General features: G+C 38.1%; 2 protein-coding genes across 2 annotated transcripts; both read left to right on the plus strand.

Annotated features, from left to right (window-relative positions):
• The first annotated feature begins 698 nt into the window (after window positions 1-698).
• LOC306887045 (neuronal acetylcholine receptor subunit beta-2-like) lies at window positions 699-14,968 on the plus strand. Its single transcript, XM_079444513.1, has 5 exons — window positions 699-839; window positions 1,909-1,953; window positions 3,184-3,293; window positions 6,386-7,508; window positions 11,743-14,968. The coding sequence occupies exons 1-5, from the start codon at window positions 810-812 to the stop codon at window positions 11,893-11,895; spliced, it is 1,461 nt and encodes a 486-aa protein (XP_079300639.1). The 5' UTR covers window positions 699-809; the 3' UTR covers window positions 11,896-14,968.
• Window positions 12,518-18,375, plus strand: LOC306887800 (serine/threonine-protein kinase pim-3-like; the record flags this gene model as incomplete). The annotated part of the gene is made up of 7 exons (XM_079445812.1): window positions 12,518-12,524; window positions 16,747-16,841; window positions 16,958-17,008; window positions 17,187-17,550; window positions 17,971-18,027; window positions 18,152-18,240; window positions 18,364-18,375. The coding sequence occupies 7 exons, from the start codon at window positions 12,518-12,520 to the stop codon at window positions 18,373-18,375; spliced, it is 675 nt and encodes a 224-aa protein (XP_079301938.1).
• Between the last annotated feature and the right edge of the window lie 723 nt (window positions 18,376-19,098).

Below are 19,098 nucleotides of genomic sequence, written 5' to 3' on the forward strand. Positions count from 1 at the left end.
ATTGAAACTTCACAAGGTGAGATCTTGCATGGAGCCCCAGTCCGAGGGAGATGGACAGTTATTTTGTGTTTCTTCCATTTGCGAATAATCGCTCCAGCTGTTGTCACCTTCTCATCTAGCTGCTTGGCGATGGTCTTGTAGCCCATTCCAGCCTTGTGTAGGTCTACAGTCTTGTCCCTGACATCCTTGGACAGCTCTTTGGTCTTGGCCATGGTGGAGAGTTTGGAAATTGATTGATTGCTTCTGAGGACAGGTGTCTTTTATACAGGTAACAAGCTGAGATTAGGAGCACTCCCTTTAAGAGAGTGCTCCTAGTCTCAGTTTGTAACCTGTATAAAAGACACCTGGGAGCCAGAAATTTTGCTGATTGATAGGGGATCAAATACTTATTTGACTCATTAAAATGTAAATCAATTTATAACTTTTTTGAAATGCGTTTTTCTGGATTTATTTGTTGTTATTCTGTCTTTTTATTTTTTATTTTATTTTTTCTGTGGTTTCCATGAAAAGTTGCATGAATTTTGTTATAACGGATTTATGTTTCATAAATCCAAGCTTTTCTCCAGAGAGGTTTTCTGTGTTTTGCAGCTGTGCCTCAGGTTTAAACAAAACTACACAGCAGATGCCACTTCCAAAAATGGGAATCTTTTTTAAATGTGGGATGCGTATTGATCTATGGTATATCTCTTACAGGCAGTGATGGGGCAGATACAGAAGAGAGGCTGGTGGAGCACCTTCTTAATCCAGCCCACTACAACAAACTGATCCGACCAGCGACTAATGGCTCAGAACTGGTGACAGTGCAGCTGATGGTCTCGCTGGCTCAGCTCATTAGTGTGGTCAGTGAACATGTTGACATATTGTTCTCTCATATTTACATACAATATGCATGTGAATAAATGTTTCACTAAACTGTTCTAGTTTTTGGGCATGCTGTGCCTCCTTATGAATTGTACTTCACTTAATCATAACACTAGTTCCCTTCAGAAGAGTTCAACCAAATATGCCATCCGTGACAGAGCCAGAGCATTTAATGAAACCCTCTTGTCTAGTCAACATCTCTTCTGTTTGGAAATTTGGCCAGTTTTCAGTGTTGTATTATGTATCTTAGCTCAGTAAGCCTACTTAGGCCTAAAATGGAGCTGTGACATAATGCATTTAGGCTTAGAGGCTTCTGTATTAGCATGACTTTTAGAGTAAAATGATGTCAGTATGCTGTAAAAAGCAAGTCTGGACAACAGGAAATGGCCATCTCTCTTCCCACAGGTGCAGCAAATTACCCATGCTTACTGACCACTCATCATTCTATGCTAACCGCTCAGCTGTCAGCCAATTACATGCTTCCTTCATGCTTGTAATGCACTGTAAATCAACAGCTCACTTACCTGGGCTGAAAGCTGGAGGAAAGCGGTATCATTCCTGTGTAATTCTTCACTGGAGAGCAGGCAGGGGCTTCTTGATCCATAAAAGAAACATTATGCACAAGAATGTAGCCTTAAAGTCAATAAAAAGAGATATTAAACCATGAAATTGTGAACCATGATGAATACTTTCTTTTTGTACTTGGTATATTATATTAAGTTATATTCTAATAATATATTTAATAAATTTTTAATAAATGCAGGAATGAATAAAACTATATAATTCACTTAAATGTGTTGTTCAAAAACAGATTTATTTTTATTATTTACATAAAATTTTGCAATTTGCCTTTATTTTTACTTTTCTTTGTCTGCTTGGTGTTATTATACTATTATTTTATCTATAATAATAATAACAACAATATATTTAATAAATGCTGGAATAAATAAAAATCATATAATTTATTTTTATTATTAAGTTGTATTTAATTTGCAATTTGTATCAACTTTTAACATTTCTCTGTCTGTTTTTTTTTCTTTTACACAGCATGAGAGAGAACAGATCATGACCACCAATGTCTGGCTTACACAGGTCAGTCAATACTTGCATTATTTATGCCCCATTTTATCCACATGTACTGTTTTCACAGACACACATTTGTTTTTCTGTCATTGCAGTTGACGTTCCATTGATTTCTATTAAAGCTTACATAACTATCATTAAATCATTTATTTTTTTAAAGATTAAGTTTTAAAGATTTTTAAGTGTGCATTCACAATTAAATACCTAACAGATTAAAAATCTCCTGCCATAATTAAAAAAACAAACAAACGTGGTTAAGAATGTGAATATGCTAAATATTCACTCTCAGTTTGAACTGAAATCTCAAATTGAGTTTGTTTACATAATCAGTATCTCACAAGCTGTTATTACATATAAAACAACCCATGAAAATCTATTTGTACAGATACAGTACTCTCTTACACATCTCTCTTTTTCTCTCTCATTCTTCATCTTTCTGTCACTCCCTCTCTGAATCATGGTCACTATGACCATAGATGTCAGTTGGCAGGAGTTATTGCTGCTGTCAGTACAGGTTACCACAAAACTTTGCCACTGTGTGTGTGTGTGCGCGCACGCGATTGGCTTGTCAGAGTAAAAAAATGTAGTATAATTACATTAGTGGTCACTATCTGGTCAAACTCAACTGGAAGTGTATTAAATGACCATCATTAGACATTTATCACTCTTTTTGTGTGTATAATATGACTACCATTAGCTAGGCTATGCCTTTTGACAGCTCTCATTTGCAGTCTGTTTAATCTGTCAGCATTTATGGCCTCAAGTAATTATTTCTAATCTTCTAATCTAGTTTATTAGGACATTTCTATTAGTAATGAAAACTGACAGATCATTTATACATACGCTAAATATACTGCTAATTGACTGAGAGCAGTGGTGTGTGTGACAGATGAACATGATCTTAACAGCATGTGGAATTGGTTACATCTCTTGTTCACAGGTCGACGAGAAATAGCTTTTTTATAACGTGAGAAATTAAATGTAGGGTAAAAGGCCAAACAATTTATAGCATATATCACTTTTATCCAAATGGGTCAAGGTTTTGCCACAAACTTGTGCTAGTAGGTGTTGTAACTACATTAACTGGCTGCAAAACACTTCTTTCTCCATTGACAGCCATTCAAAATAATCTGTTTATTCTGCAATTGAGATGAATGGAAACTCTAATGGATTGCTTTCTCCAGGGATCATAGCCTCTCTTGAGTCCACCATGGTTATTTATTTTCACTTTGTCCTCAGGAGTGGCAGGACTACCGGCTAACATGGAACCCAGATGAGTTTGATGGCATGAAGAAGGTCCGTCTTCCCTCCAAACATATTTGGTTACCTGATGTTGTTCTTTACAACAAGTAAGTCTCAAAGATCATCCCATTTAGGGCTATTGTGTATTTACAGTACTTATCTAGTCAGTTTATCACTGTCTTTATCATAGCTGATCCTTTCTTTCCATCACCCATACCTTTCCTGTCATTAGAGGGTAGATAACATCCCTGCTTATCAATCTTTGTCTCATTAGCGGTGTTCTCGTGTCACATTACATGACCTCACTATAAATAAAGCATCTTCCCCCTCTCTCACTGTCAGTTGAAGATGTTTTAAATTCAACTTACTTAACACTAGGCTCCCTCCTGTGTTTGTCTTTATGTATCATTTATAAACTCTGTGCAGAGACACCCACAAACAGGCCCCAAATGCTCTCAGTAGATTCAAGTTCCATTTTCTACTATTGTTATTATATTTTCTGGATTATGTACCTAGCAAATGTGATGTGTCTGCACCAAATGCCTGAACTAAACTGTTACATAAGGCACTTACATTTGAAATGAACAGGGTCAGACAGTCAATATTAAAATACACTGTATTAAAAGTATAGCCAAAAGATGTAATCATTATATGTAGGGATGCACAATATCTTGCCATGTGACTTGTGTGCTTTAACAGGCCTGGGTAACGTTGCTTAAAGTTACAATATCCAGTCTTTCAAGATCATGGGTTTAATTTATACTGTACCAAATGCACAAGTTGATAAAGTGATACAATGTGCTATCTGCTAAATGTACTAGTTTAAAAGTCTGCTGTCATTATTACATAAACTCGCAAACATTCACACAATACTGCACGTGCAATGATACCAGAAACTGAAGTTACAAAACTGTAAAGCACTGTTTACATAAAGAAATCTCTATCTACAAATTATATCAACATAACCAAAAGTTTATCCACCTAGAAAAGTAGTCCCACCTGAAAAAGTACCATTTTGACAGGTTTACTTCAATAATAGTAAAACTTTTAAAGAAAAATAAATAAGTAAATAAATGTGGTTGCTTTTTATGTTAATTGTATTAATTTGTGTCATTAAAAAAATGACGAGTGACGAGTCTAAGCGGGCGTTCACACTTGCACTTTTGGTGTGCACCTGGTTTCATTTGACATCAGAGTTTGGTTCATTTGGATAGTGTGATTGCTGTTTTCTAAACTTCTGAACCATACCCAAATCTGTCTAAGGGATGTGTCTGGGATACAGTATATGCAAACTTTGGTGCAGTTAATTTCTGATGTGAATGCACAATTGTTTTATATCATGGAACTGAATAGCTATTGATGACATATGAATTGGTTAAACAGTGTATTATGTGTTGTCTCACTTTCCTGACAAGCATTACTGAAGTGCTGCAAGCAGAGAGAATTTATCTCTCACTTCTACTCACCTTCAGCAGAAATTGACTCCTGCGTTCTTTTGAACCCTTGCATTACATTTGTGACAAATGAGCCGTTATGTTTTGGTGCTTTAGAAGCAATCAACTGTAGGCTATGCATTTATTTTGCCATCTTCTCCTGCATAATCATTTCCTAGCAAAAGGGGTAAATAGCTGCTACTATGGTGACACAAACATACCAGAGTATCTGCAGGACTTTTAAACTCAAATTTAAGACTTTTCAAGACCTTTTGTAAGACCTGCACAAATACCATACAATATGAGTGGGGTAGGGCAATGTCTAAGATAACATATTAAACTGTAAAATGACTGTAAAAAGCATGATTTAGCCCACGGTTCAGATACAGATTTTCACAAAACAAAAAATATATTATTTAACTTATTTTACTGTCTTAATTGTTTAGATTTTTATAATACATTATCTTCTTGCCGATCCACCAGTTCACATTTAAAACTCTGCATGTTTGCAACATAAAAACGGGTTGAATTTCAGCAGATAAGATTATTGAAAGTGCACATTCATTCCCTGCCAGCAGGTGGCGCTTTCTGAATGGCAGAAATATAGCAGTTTCCCCAGTACAAAAAGCAGTGTACCTGACTTTGAAACAAGTCGTGATCATGTTTATCTAATGAAATTATAGCCTTTTGAAGTTTTTCACATTCAGCCAAATGTCCCCAAATGTAAGACATCTTAAATAATTAAGACTTTCTTGAACCACTTAAGACTTTTTATGGCCTTAAATTTGATACAACTAAATTTAAGACTTTTTATAGTGTTAGTTCACCCCAAAATGAAAATTCTGTCATTATACTCACCCTCATGTCGTTCCAAACCCGTAAGACCTTCGTTCATCTTCGGAACACAAATCAAGATATTTTTGGATGGAATCTGAGAGCTCTCTGACCCCCCCATAGACAGCAACGCAATTGTAATGTTCCCAGGTCCAGAAACATAGTAAATACATCGGTAAAACAGTCCATGTGACATCAGTGGCTCAACTTCAGTTTTGCAAAGCTACAAGAATACTTTTTGTGCGTAAAGAAAACCAAAATAACAATTTATTTAACAATTCTTCTCCCCCGAATTACGTCTTCTGCCATTTTGGAGAGTACCCAAGAACATAATCAGTGTTGTTTACGTTCGAGGGGGTGCCTGCATGAATGTTATCGGTGTAATCAGTGTGGTTTACGCTTAGGGTAAAGCGTGTTTATGTGTTGTGCTACTCTCCAAAATATTGTTTTCTTTGTGCACAAAAAGTATTCTCGTAGCTTCGCAAATTGAAGTTGAGCCACTGATGTCACATGTACTGTTTTACCGATGTCCTTACTACATTTCTGGACCTGGGAACATTACAGTTGCGTTGTTGTCTATGGAGGGTCAGAGAGCACTCAGATTCCATCAAAAAATCTTAATTTCTGTTCAGAAGATGAATGAAGGTCTTACGGGTTTGGAACGACATGAGGGTGAGAAATTAATTACAGAATTTTCTTTTTTTGGGGTGAACTAACCCTTTAAGGACCTGCAGAAACCTTGGTGATTCTGAACCAAAAACACAGTGTGAATCCAGTCCAGCAGGGGGATGGGGAAACAATCGAACTCTGGCCCCAGCAATCGATCCTAAATTATTTTATGTGATAGTCGACATTATTCCACAAATGCTATGGATAAAGCTTACTTTGAAGTATAAACCATCTCATAACCTCTCTGTCTCCTTCCCCATCAGTGCTGACGGTATGTATGAGGTGTCTTTCTACTCCAATGCTGTCATCTCCTACGATGGAAGTGTCTTCTGGCTGCCACCAGCGATCTATAAGAGTGCCTGTAAAATTGAGGTGAAACACTTCCCCTTCGACCAGCAGAACTGCACATTGAGCTTCCGCTCGTGGACCTATGACCGCACAGAAGTGGACCTGGTTCTCCGTGCGGACGTGGCTAGCATGGACGATTTTACGCCCAGCGGTGAGTGGGACATCATCGCTCTGCCCGGCCGTCGAAACGAGAACCCCTCGGACCCAACCTACGTAGACATCACTTATGACTTCATCATCCGGCGCAAACCCCTGTTCTACACCATCAACCTCATAATTCCTTGCGTCCTCATCACATCGCTGGCCATCTTGGTCTTCTACCTTCCGTCAGACTGTGGGGAGAAGATGACGCTCTGTATCTCAGTGCTACTGGCCCTAACTGTGTTCCTGCTGCTGATCTCCAAAATCGTGCCACCCACGTCTCTCGACGTCCCTCTGGTCGGGAAGTATCTGATGTTCACCATGGTGCTGGTCACGTTCTCCATTGTGACAAGTGTTTGCGTGCTGAATGTGCATCACCGGTCTCCCACTACACACACCATGCCTCCATGGGTGAAGTTGGTGTTCCTCAATAAGTTACCTGCTTTGCTCTTCATGCGGCAGCCACACAACAGCAGTGAGCGTCAGCGTTTGCGCCAACGCCGGCGTGCCAATGAACAGCAGGAAGGTGGGCGAGCAGGTCTGACTGCCGGCCTCATGGCGGGTTTGGGCCTGGGCGGCTCTTCGTCGGGGAGCAAAGAGAACAATGAGGCATGCACGTGCTATGTGAACCGGGCCTCAGTTAAACAGTTTGGGGCAGAGTTGGGTGGTGGAGGGGGATCAACAGATGGATTAAACGGGAAAAGGGAAGGGGGGAGAGAGGCCAGGGAAGGAGGTTCAAATCCATTGCAAAGCTCTGCTCTACCTCAGGGGAAGCAGCAGCCCCCTACAGTCCTCACCCAGGCTCTGCTGGCCCAGGCCTGCCCAGGGTTCGAGGAGGCGGTGGATGGAGTCCGCTTCATCGCAAACCACATGAAGACCGAGGACGACGACCGTAGTGTGAGTCATTCTGTTTCATAACCATATCTGAATCTGCGGATGAGTGTTTACTCATTAGCAACAATAGTACGCTATCATTCATAGCAGTCATAGTTTAAATAATACTTCACGTTCATTGTTGTGTCTTAAATGAAAGAGTAATGCCACTGACAACCAGCTTGATGACTCAAACTAGAAATATGATGATTTTGTTCAAACTAAATAGCTTCATTGCTAAGAAGCTAAAATGTTATTAAATGTCCTGCACATTTCATTGAATAAATAATTATGATTGCAGTATGATCATGGCATGCTTTGATAATCGGAATAAGTGCCAATTATACCATTAAATTTGAAGGCATGCTGCACTGTAGTTCACTCAAAAATGAAAATTATGTCATCAATTACTCACCCATGTTGTCCTAAAACTGTAAGACTTTTGCTCATCTTCAAAACAAATGAAATATTTTCAATGAAACCTGAAATGTCTGTCCTTCCATAGAAAGTCAATGCAGATTTGACACATGAGGTTTGTTCTCACGCATTAATCAAATGTGGTTATGCTTCGGGGGTTTTTTTGGGTGAACTAACCCTTTAAGTAGTGGTACTAAAAATTTCTCATGTTTCCTTCCAAATTTCTGTTTCGAAGATGAAGGAAAGTCTTGTGGGTTTGTAATGACATGAAGGTAAGTAACATGATGACAGAACTTGCATTTTTTATGTGGTGAATCAGAGGTGTTTAATTAGTCTACCAGCCTGTCATGCTGCTAAGAAGACTCATTTTAATTAGATTTACACTAACTCAACAGTGCATTAAATCAGGAAGGCAGTTTTCATGTTTTTGATGTGTAGCCTGCTTAAAGACTATGGTATGCAGCTGTCATACTCAGCATATGTGCTGCATTTTAATGTAAAGTGTATTAACCCAATCAGTAATCATGATCACAATATAAAGAAAATGAAGTTTGTCATAGTCATCCAGACAAAATATCACCTACAGCCTTTTTTAATTGGACATATACTGTAGCTGTAACACAAGTGTCCAGATTCTATTTCTCGTTTGCTTACTCAGTAACTGGACCTGTATCTCCTGAAGTGTAAAAATGAAAAGATGGGTCAGTTCACTAGTGTTACACTAATATAAGAGAAGCAGAACTGAAGCAAGCCAAAGTTCAATTCACTAATTGCTAAATTATATTAAAATTTAAATTATTTTTTGGCAACTACATCTAAAACAAAGTCCGAAATAACACTAAAACTGTTAGAGTGAGCATTAGATCACCCAGGCCTGACTCAAAACTTGACATTCATTACGAGCTCAGTAAAAGCTTACACACATTCCCACAGACACACTCAGATCAATATGCAACTCCACACTTGTAGTTTAATAATCTCTGATGTGGAGGCTTTGACAAGCCAGTCCTAAAGCATTAAAAAAGAGATGTGGTCTTTAGCCAAACCGCAGCTACACATCAGCACTACACTCACTGTTGGCATTTAAATGGCTTACAGTCCCATTCTGTCAAACACCGTCTGAGTCTCAGTATTACTCACGTATAAGAGTATCAGTCGTGCTGAATGATACTGGAGGTGATTTTTTTTTTTTCTACAGAGATGTGCATTTTACAAGCCAAGTGATAGATGCCAGCTGATCAATTTCTAGAAAGTTGAGGTGATTAAGCACTGAACATATATATTACAATAGATATATCAATTGACCCCTCATAGGGAGTTTGATTGACAGGTGATCTGACCAACCATAATGCAGAATCTGCCATTTTTGTCTGACAAACAAACCAGACCGGAGAGTAGATTAATGTTGGTGGACTTGAACTTAAAAAATGGTGTGTATTGACGTCTCTCCGCAGTTGAAACAAGATACTTCTGATGTTCATTCATGTTTATTTTGTGCTATAAATAAATATGAAAAGATGATTGGTTCACGTGCCGCTTGAACTGAGGTGCTACAGCAACCTATCACGAAACATTACAGGTGTCATCTGCCCAAAACGCACATTTCAGAGTAGAATTACTGGTTATAGCATTATTTTTCAGAGAAACAGCTATGTAAGCATGTTTCCTAAATATCTACAAACATTTTATGTTATTTTTTGGCTTAAGAAGAGTCATACAGCACCTTTAAAGAGCCACAAAACGGTATTTATTGTTTGAATTTCTTAAAAATGACTAAATTTGAAAGCTGGGACTTTGTTTCATACCAAAAGTATCTTGTTCTATCTTGTCTGTTTGTGTGTTATCAGTTTCCTTTTTGCTCAGCGATGTTTTTTTCACTGCGTGAGAACATGTGTGGCGTGAGAGCGGCATGGCTTGTCGGACAGAGCTACAGTAACGAAGGGGGGGCAGGTCTTTGCGAAGGGTCAATTACATTAAAATGTTCCAACACACATAATATTTGTAATAATACCAAAAATTATTTAAAAATCAGTAATATATTCTTAATGATTTTATTTTTGCCACTTATTATTTTATTCTAAAAATACAAATGCATTATTTGTCTTTTATGAGTCATACAATCCTTTAAATTACTATTTTGTCTTTTAAATTGGTCAGTTTTAAGTGCCAAATAGACATTAATAGATTTATAGTGAGTTTTTGTTCTTTATCTTTTCACATTATTTTGATGATATTTAGTTAGAACAGTCATAAATATATTTTTATAACTCAGCAATATTTTTAAGTGAGCTTGAGCAGTTGGTTTCGCCTTAAGAGCAGGAACACAGTCAACATGGGGTAAAATTAACAGCACTCAGTAATTCTGTCAATCATCTCGATCTGCACACAGTTTCATTCCCATGGTAACAAGGCGTCTCCATGCCAACTCCCTTGCAGCCTTTGCCGTGCTTACGGTTCAAGTCCCCTGTGTCTCACCTCATCAGAGCACTGTGGCGGAATGAAGTCTCAGTTCACATTAACCTTTTCCTTCACCCTCTTCTCTCTTCCCTCCTCTCACTCACTCCTACACATCCAATTTCCCATTTTATGTTTACCTCTCAATCTTTTTTTTTTACCCCACCCCCACATTTTATGTGTGACTCATCTATGTCCTGTCTCCCTTTTACATCTGACATCTTCATTTCTTTTTGACATTTCACCTTTTTAAAGGGATAGTTCACCCAAAAATGAAAATTCTCTCTCTCAGTCGCTCTAAACCAATTTCGCTGCTATCTTTTCACACAAAAGGAGAATTTTAAAGAGTCATGCAGCTGTTTGCAATGTGATGAGTTCCAAGTGAGCACGTCTGTCAAGTTACAAAAAGGACACTTTTCTTTGTTGATTCATTTGTTGTTATTCATTTCTCTCTACTGAGGTTCTCAAATCAAATATGGCATCTGTGGCCCAGGTTTAACATCCTGATGTATGGTCATTTATAGTCGTCAGAGACTAAACGTCATAAGGTCTGTCCAAACTACAGTATATTCTAGTCAAGAACCACCCACTTATACAGGAAGAGCAGCTGGACTGACATGTCCAAGAGTCAGTCACAGTTTGTATTGCCATTTATGGATGAGGTTATCTGACAAACATTATATCAGAGTTGGCCAAAGAAATTCAACAGGTAATGGAATTCTTAAAAAATATCTATTTATATTTTATTTCCATTTGAGCGCTTATGGACACACAAATCAGATATGAACAGTTTCCGATATGCTGTGTGGACAGTCAGTTATTCAAATCAGATTCCATCCGGATAAGCACAAAATTGAATTTGGGCTGACGGTCTGAATGAGGCTTTAGGAATCATGCAAAGTTCACATACTTGTTTCTCTGAAAAACAATCCTACAGCCAGTTATTCTACTTTGAAATGTGTGTTCCGTGTCAGAATGTCTGTTTTGTTTTGGTCTGTGTGATTCCACCCACTGCCAGTTTAACCAATAGTATTTCGACTAAGAGGGTTGCCACTTTGCAGAAAACAGAACATATTGCAGCAAATCCAGTAAATGAACTGGATCAGAGATCATTTCTACCTGACCTAAAAAGCCTCGGCATCCATCTAAAAAGCTTTATGACCAGAGGAACATTAAAACACGGATAAATCAACTCAGTGTGTGAGGCTCGTCAGCAGTGTCAATTGCGCTCGTTCCTCTTGCGAGTCCCCATCAGGCAATCTGCGTGAGCGTTGAGAATTTGGACTGCTGTACCAATTTGATCCACTAGCTGTCAATAGCAACCCTGCCCCATCCCTTAATCCAACCATCACTCCTTATTTCATCTGCTGTTCTTTTTGTTTTACAGGTGAGTGAGGACTGGAAGTACGTGGCCATGGTGATCGATCGTCTGTTTCTCTGGATCTTTGTGTTTGTGTGTGTCTTTGGCACAATCGGAATGTTCATTCAGCCTCTTTTCCAAAACTACACAGCCAAAACTATCACCAACACACCCGGCTGACTGACCACCATCCACCGCCACACCAATGGACGCTACCCACCATCAGTTGCGACGGGAGGGCGAAGGGAGGAGGGGAGGTCTGCCGAAGGAGAGGGCAAATGTCACTCTGGACTAACGTTAGGTTTATACGAACATTTTTTGGAATATCACACAGAGTGGGGATTTAGTCCAGGATTCTCGTTCAGGCCTCTCGTCCAGTCCACCTTCCCCTCCTTTTAGGTGAAAAACCACACAAGCCAATCGGAGAGAAAGGAGACACCTGTTTACTTTGCTCAGCAGCCAATCAGCACTCTTCTCTGCAAATAGAAAGCCATCCACCGCCCACAAGCTCCGAAACGAGCAGTCTGCTTCCTCAAGAATCACAGGACTTCCGTTTGTTACCAAGCTAGTCAGATAGGGATGAATTTAAATGTCAGTTTTAACATCGTTTCTATCACATATTCATCTGTCTAATTTATTTCTTATGGACTAGATGATCCATTTATTGCAACAACATTCTCTTTTCTGTGTGAACACACGAGTGTCTGGTCCTTCAGAATGGGCTTTGATGCAGTATTGTGTTATTACTGATATAATAAATGTGTGAATTGTATTACTACAACACACAACATAAAGAGGGAGGATGCCTGGTGAGAAATGAAACACAGTGACAGTGACTGTTTATAAAGACTGAAGGTATGGTGGTAAAGTCAGTTGAATTTGCCAAAAAGGGAGACCGCTGTGATGTAGGACAGGGTTTCCAACCATAAAAATCTTGTCCCGAGCCTTGTGATTTTTCAGGACAACATTGAACAGATGAGCTCTGAGCTGAACGAGTCCCTTTAGATCCTAAATACTTTACAGAGGTCTGCAGTGGTCGGGCAGACTGGCTAATACATAGATAGATGAGTCTTAAAAAACCTGAGTTCAAAATTAAGAGACTGAAAGGCCAAACTGACACGAAAAGTTGTCATGATGAAATTCTGAGCAGTACTGCGCTATTATTAAGCCTCCTATACTTGCTTGCATTTCATCTCCTTCTCGTCTGTCTGCCCTGTTCCCATCAATCCTCACATCACATTACTGCCTCCTCAGAAACACATAATAGCTTCTCATGAAAATATAAAGCATTGGTTATGACCATTCTCATATTTAAAAACACATTTGGTCAGTGACTCATTTCCTTCCTTGATTTTATGTCATTATTTACTGGATATAAAAGTCAGTGAACCTGTGTTTGCAAATCAGCAGATCTCAGGATAATTTGAACACTTGTCATTCCCAGAGTCTGTGCTTCTTGTTTGTTTATTAAGTTTTTGGCAAATTTTATTATGATTTATTTGCAGAATTACAGTACTTTCAGCTCCATTTAACACATTTGATTTAAATATTTAAGCTACCATTTAAAAATTTGGGATCTGTCAGATTTTAGAAGCCTCACTTCGTCACCAATGCTGCATTTATTTGATCCAAAATATAGTACTATTGCAAAATATTACAATTTAAAATAACTATTTACAATTTGAATTTAATTTTAAAATGTAATTTATTCCTGTAATGGCAAAGCTGAATTTTCAGCAGCATTACTCCAGTCTTCAGTGTCACATGAGCTTTCAGAAATCTTTCTAATATGCTGATTCAGTACTCAAAAAATATAATTTTTTTTGCTTATAATACGGCTTTTTATTCTTTTTGTAGAAACCATAATATATGCTTTCAAGATTCTGTGATGAATGTAAAGTTCAAAAGAATAGTATTTATTTGAAAAATATAATTTTTTGTAACAATGTAATAGTCTTTACTGTGACTTAATAAATTTAATGCATCCTTGCTAAATATAAGTATTAATTTCTTTCAAACAATCTTACTGACCCCAAACTTTTGAACTGTAGTGTGTATTATATATAACCTCGTAATAATTCATAAAAGCGAAGTGAGGCAATATCATTGCTAGCTATTTCCTCTGCTAACTGAGCCTCCATATCCTTCTTCATATTTGCATATCATACATGACCCTTATGAACTCAAGGGCCACTAGCTGGCCGTTAAGACTTTAAGTGTGGATTTCTCTATCAGTTTCATCCATACGGTTCATTAAGCAAGGAATCTCCAAAACTCATCTTTCAGAAAGCAGATTATGCAAACATGTTCACCCATGGATTAATTTTATGGCTCGACTATATTTCCTGAGAGCTTCAAATGACCTCACTCTCTTGCTTTGCCTTTTCAGTCTTTCTTCTCTTCTCATATTTCCCTCACCAGCAGTGCTCTGCAAAAAAGCCCTATTACAACCCACAAAGCTGCATAGTACAGCTGCTCTATTAGATTAACATATCTTGACCGTTAGCTTTTAAAAATACAACAGTATAAGGGTGAAAGTCAAACTATGAATGCATTACTTTTGTTTTTGTTTGGGCTCCAAGTAGCAGGAAGACTCCAGTGATTCACAATGCCTGTGTTCACCGCATGACATCGGCGACGAGACATAAGTCAGTATTCACCACACAGGGTCGTGCCTCTGTACATTAAAGCATTCTGTCCATGAGAGCAAGCAAATCAACTTTCATAACCATAAGTGCTTAAGTCTCTCTAATTCATCAAAGGAAAAAATGGAATTAAGAGAAGAGACAAAGGGAGGAGTGTACCTCCCTATATACATATGTTATGCCATGTCACGATCAAGTCAACCTATTCAATACCGCAATAATCCAGAAGTGTGACGTCACAATGATTCTGTGTCAAAATACCTGTGTCGGCCAATAAGAATGCACCGTCTTATTCACATTTATGGCATTTAAATGCCCATCTCCTATCCTCACCTCCCTCCTTTGGCTGACCGATCACATTTATCCTGTCAAATAAAGATTAGAAATTCATCATCTCTTTGTGTTTGACAATTCTTGGCCTATTTGCACAAATAACACTTGTTATTTCTCTGTTAGGGAAAGTCGAACTCAATGTTTTGCACTGAATACAATGTCTTTTTCATTTCTGTTTAAATCCTCAAACAAGATGGAATTGTTCACCAGTCTCTAAACTCACATCCATTGGCATTGCCACCTCCTGACAACATAATAAATTCATGTCTTATTTCAAGTTGGCTGCGCATCCTCCTTTATGAAAGCTCTTCAAGCCAGCTTAGAGAAAGGAAATGCACGTCCACATATTATATTAATGTGACCTTCAGTTTATGCTACATAAAACAGGACCTTGCTATTGTATGTTCCTACATCCCTGGTGACGAAAATAGTGAATGCTTCATGAAGATATAATTTTATTGAATAATAAATTATCATTATCATGCAGTCTTTCCAAAAACAAGTAAGCGACTGTCTGCAAACACGAAAAATCCATTCGCTCTTCTGGACAAATACCTGAGACCTTTCCTGTCTAAGCTCAGTTTTGACTCAATACTGTCCTCTAATGGTCAAGACTCTTGTCAGGGTTCATTTTTACAGTAGGCCAATTTTGTTTGTCGTTTGTCTTTTGACTACATTATTTACATTTATTCAGTATTTTGTTTTATATTCATAATTTAGACAGTTTTACTCTAAATGGCATATAATTTCAGTTGGCGAAATATAATTTTAGTTGAACAAAATTAACAAGTAGGCCTATAAATATAGCTCTGGAAATATCACAAAAATAAATTGAATAAGTGATGTATTGCTTGTGGGAGCAATAAGTAACAGATGTTTAAACTAAAATAAAAATCTTATCATCTAGGCTACTCACCCTCAGCAACCCTGATAAAAAAAAAACAGCATATGCTGGTTATGTTTTGAAGCATGACTGCTGGTTTAAGCTGGTCATGAGCTGGTTTAAGATGGTCCTTAGATAGTCAAGTGCTGGCACCAGCTTAAACCAGCTCATGACCAGCTAGGACCAGCTTAAACCAGCTCTAACCAGCTAGGACCAGCTTAAACCAGCTCTAACCAGCAAAACATATCTAACCAGCATAAGTCGTTTTTTCAACAGGGAAACCAGTATAATCATCATAGAAGAGAGGATGGTGAAAAAGTATCAAAGAACAAGCGTGGTAAAACAGCCGTTAGCCTAAATAGAGTATGTCGCCCGCCAAAAGCCGTTTCGGCTCTGTAGCCTATATTAGAACTGTATTTTCTCATTCATGAATTTTTTGTTTACCGCTTTTACGTGTCAAAAACTTTAAGCTGTCCTGGTTTCGCGGCTATTTACATACGCAATGTACGAAATACAGCTAATTATATAATTCCTAGACATTTGGCTAGGTTCACACTGTCAGTTTTGGGATTGGCAACCGAATTTACTTACAGCCAGGTTTGAGTCTTGAAATGTCCCGTTCACACGTGCAGCTTTACAGCATCTCTAATACTGTCTGAACGAGCAACGGGAGTCAGGCCTGTATTCCTTAAGAGACCAAAGTAAAATCAGCGATGGCGACGTCCATAAAACTGAAGTCTTATCAATTTCTGACACCAACCGATCGCGAGTCAAACCTTAATTCAGCGACAAACAGTAATATTTGGAAGGAATATTTAGCAGTAATATTTGGAATATTTTGGAGGAACAGCTAGAGCGGGATGTCCCGGGCAAAGGTAAGAATAATAAATCCATAAGAATTACAAAATGTTAATATGAATTATAAACACTGTAAACAATGACCAATGAGTCATGACGTGTTTTTACATTAAATCATAAAAATACATTTTAGTTTTCAGCTTTTTTTTATGTTATACAAGATTCAACTCATCTTAATGTAATTTAATTTGTAAGTGACAAACACCTTCATTGAGGTGTTCATTGTACTTTTTTTTTTTTTTTTTACAGTGAAATAAAATGTATATATAACATTGTATTTCATACTAACTGCAATTGTTTATCTTTTAATAGGCCACATCGGCAGCCATTATGAAATCGGCCCAAAACTGGGTCAAGGAGGATTTGGCTTCGTCTACGAAGGGACTCGCTGCAAGGATGGACTTGAGGTTTCAATTTCTTTTACTTACAAAACTTTGCTCATGTCTTCAGAATTAATGGCTAGACCAATATGACCTCTGTGCACATGCTAATGGTTATTTTTTGTTTTTGTTTTGTTGATCAGGTGGCTGTGAAATTTTCAGTGAAGTCACCAAACATGCCATATATCAGAGTGGTGAGTAGGCTGCGCTCTCTGTATTACTGCTTCTCAGTCACTATTTTCAGTTTATAACATCTATTATTAATATTAATCACAGAATACAAATGAGTTCTCAGTAGGCAAACTGTTCTGAATTGTGAGCCAAGTCATTGTTTGGGAAACCATCTCCATCTAAGCATCATATTTCCTCTAGCCTGGTCATCCCGAAGGCAACCCAATGGAGATAGACCTGATACTCATGGCCAATAAAAGCCCCAGAGCTCCTGAGATCATAAAAATTCTGGACTGGGAGGACAACGAAGACCACTTCATTGTGGTCATGGAGTGGGATTTAAAAAGTTTTGTAAAGCTCCACGGAGAGAGTCTCGATGAGGGGACGGCACAAAACATCATGCGGCAGGTCATTGAAGCCGCTAACGTTTGTGTCAAGTGTGGTGTCTTTCATTGGGACATAAAAATGGAGAACCTGCTGGTAAACCAGGACACCATGGAGGTGAAATTGATTGACTTCGGGTGTGGTGCGCAAATGAAGAAATTTGGCTACGACGTCTTCTGTGGTATGAGTTATGATCTGCTTTGTTAATTATCTCACAGAATTGCATTCTAGTCAATAAATTTACATTTATTCATTTAGCTGACGCTTTTATCCAAAGCGACTTACAATTGCTATATATGTCAGAGGTCGCACGCCTCTGGAGCAACTAGGGGTTAAGTGTCTTGCTCAGGGACACATTGGTGTCTCACAGTGGATTCGAACCCGGGTCTCTCACACCAAAGGCATGTGTCTTATCCACTGCGCCATCACCACCACCCAATACGATGTAAATGTGTTAAATGGACAAAACCTCTTTCCTCTAGGCACAAAAGCATACTGTCCACCAGAGGTCACCGTGAATGGCAGATACCATGCAAAGCGACAACAGTGTGGTCACTAGGGATCCACCTGTTCATGATGGCGTGTGGATATTATCCCACAGGATACGACCTGGATCTGATCAGTAAGAGGAACTGGACCAGACTTGGCCTGTCACAAGGTAAGATCTGTATCAGATCTGACAATCTGTATTCTAAAGCACACAAAAAAAGACCCATAACTTGAAAGAGAGCAGGTGTAAAAAATAAGCTAATAAATCAAACATCTCTCGTCGTTTTGGACAGAATGCTGCCAGATGATTTCTTCATGTCTGCAGTCTGATCCACAGAAGAGGATCAATCTGGAGAAGATGCATCTCCATGACTGGTTTCAGGTACTAAGTCTAAGATGAGCTAAATGTTTTTTTGTTTTGTTTTTTTGTCATTTTTGGTTTGGTTTGCCAAATCAAATTTGTTGTGTATTTAGACTATTAATGCTGATTTATTTTTTTAATCAGGTCATGGAGTAAGACATGAAGAACTTAAGAAAACAACTCCTGTCACAACCAACCTGTTGTTTTCTATCTTCAGTAAGCTTTGCATCTGGCAGGCTGATATAAGTGGCTTTTCCATCTCTCCACTCAAGCCTTAGCGTCTTGTGAGGGCCGGCATGTCCTGGTAGTGTCTGACACCTCAAATTGAAGCAGCAATACGTGTAATAGTTATAGAAGTCTTTAAATATATATATATACTTCTAGAAAATTAGTAAGACATTTTGTAAGATATATGTGTAAGATAGACAAGTGTAGAAGTTTATAAGATAAGTATAATTTAATAAGAAAATGAATTTATAAAAAACCTTCTGAAAAAAAATGTAATAAACTATATAATAGATGGTGACTGCGTCATATTAGAGAATATATAGAAGGTGCATACCAATTTTGTGGAGTGATAGTGGTTTTTCAGTTGTATGTCCCCCATTCGTAGAATTTTATGAACCTCCTCAGAATGAACCTGTTGTCTGTTATGTGTCCAGTTTTGTTAAACTTGGACATTGCATTCAGCAGATATACATCAGCTTGTAAAAAGGCCATCAGATAACTGATATCTTAGCAATGCTTTTTGCAGAAATAGTCAATCAACTGATTCAGGCACACGGAAGAATTGTTGTGAATTTTGATTGTATAACTAGGTTCCAAAGTTATTAGCAAAAACATAATGGGTCAAACCAGACAAATATAAAAAATTGTATC

Source organism: Barbus barbus (assembly GCF_936440315.1).
Source record: "Barbus barbus genome assembly, chromosome: 21".
Classification (NCBI taxonomy): domain Eukaryota; kingdom Metazoa; phylum Chordata; class Actinopteri; order Cypriniformes; family Cyprinidae; genus Barbus; species Barbus barbus.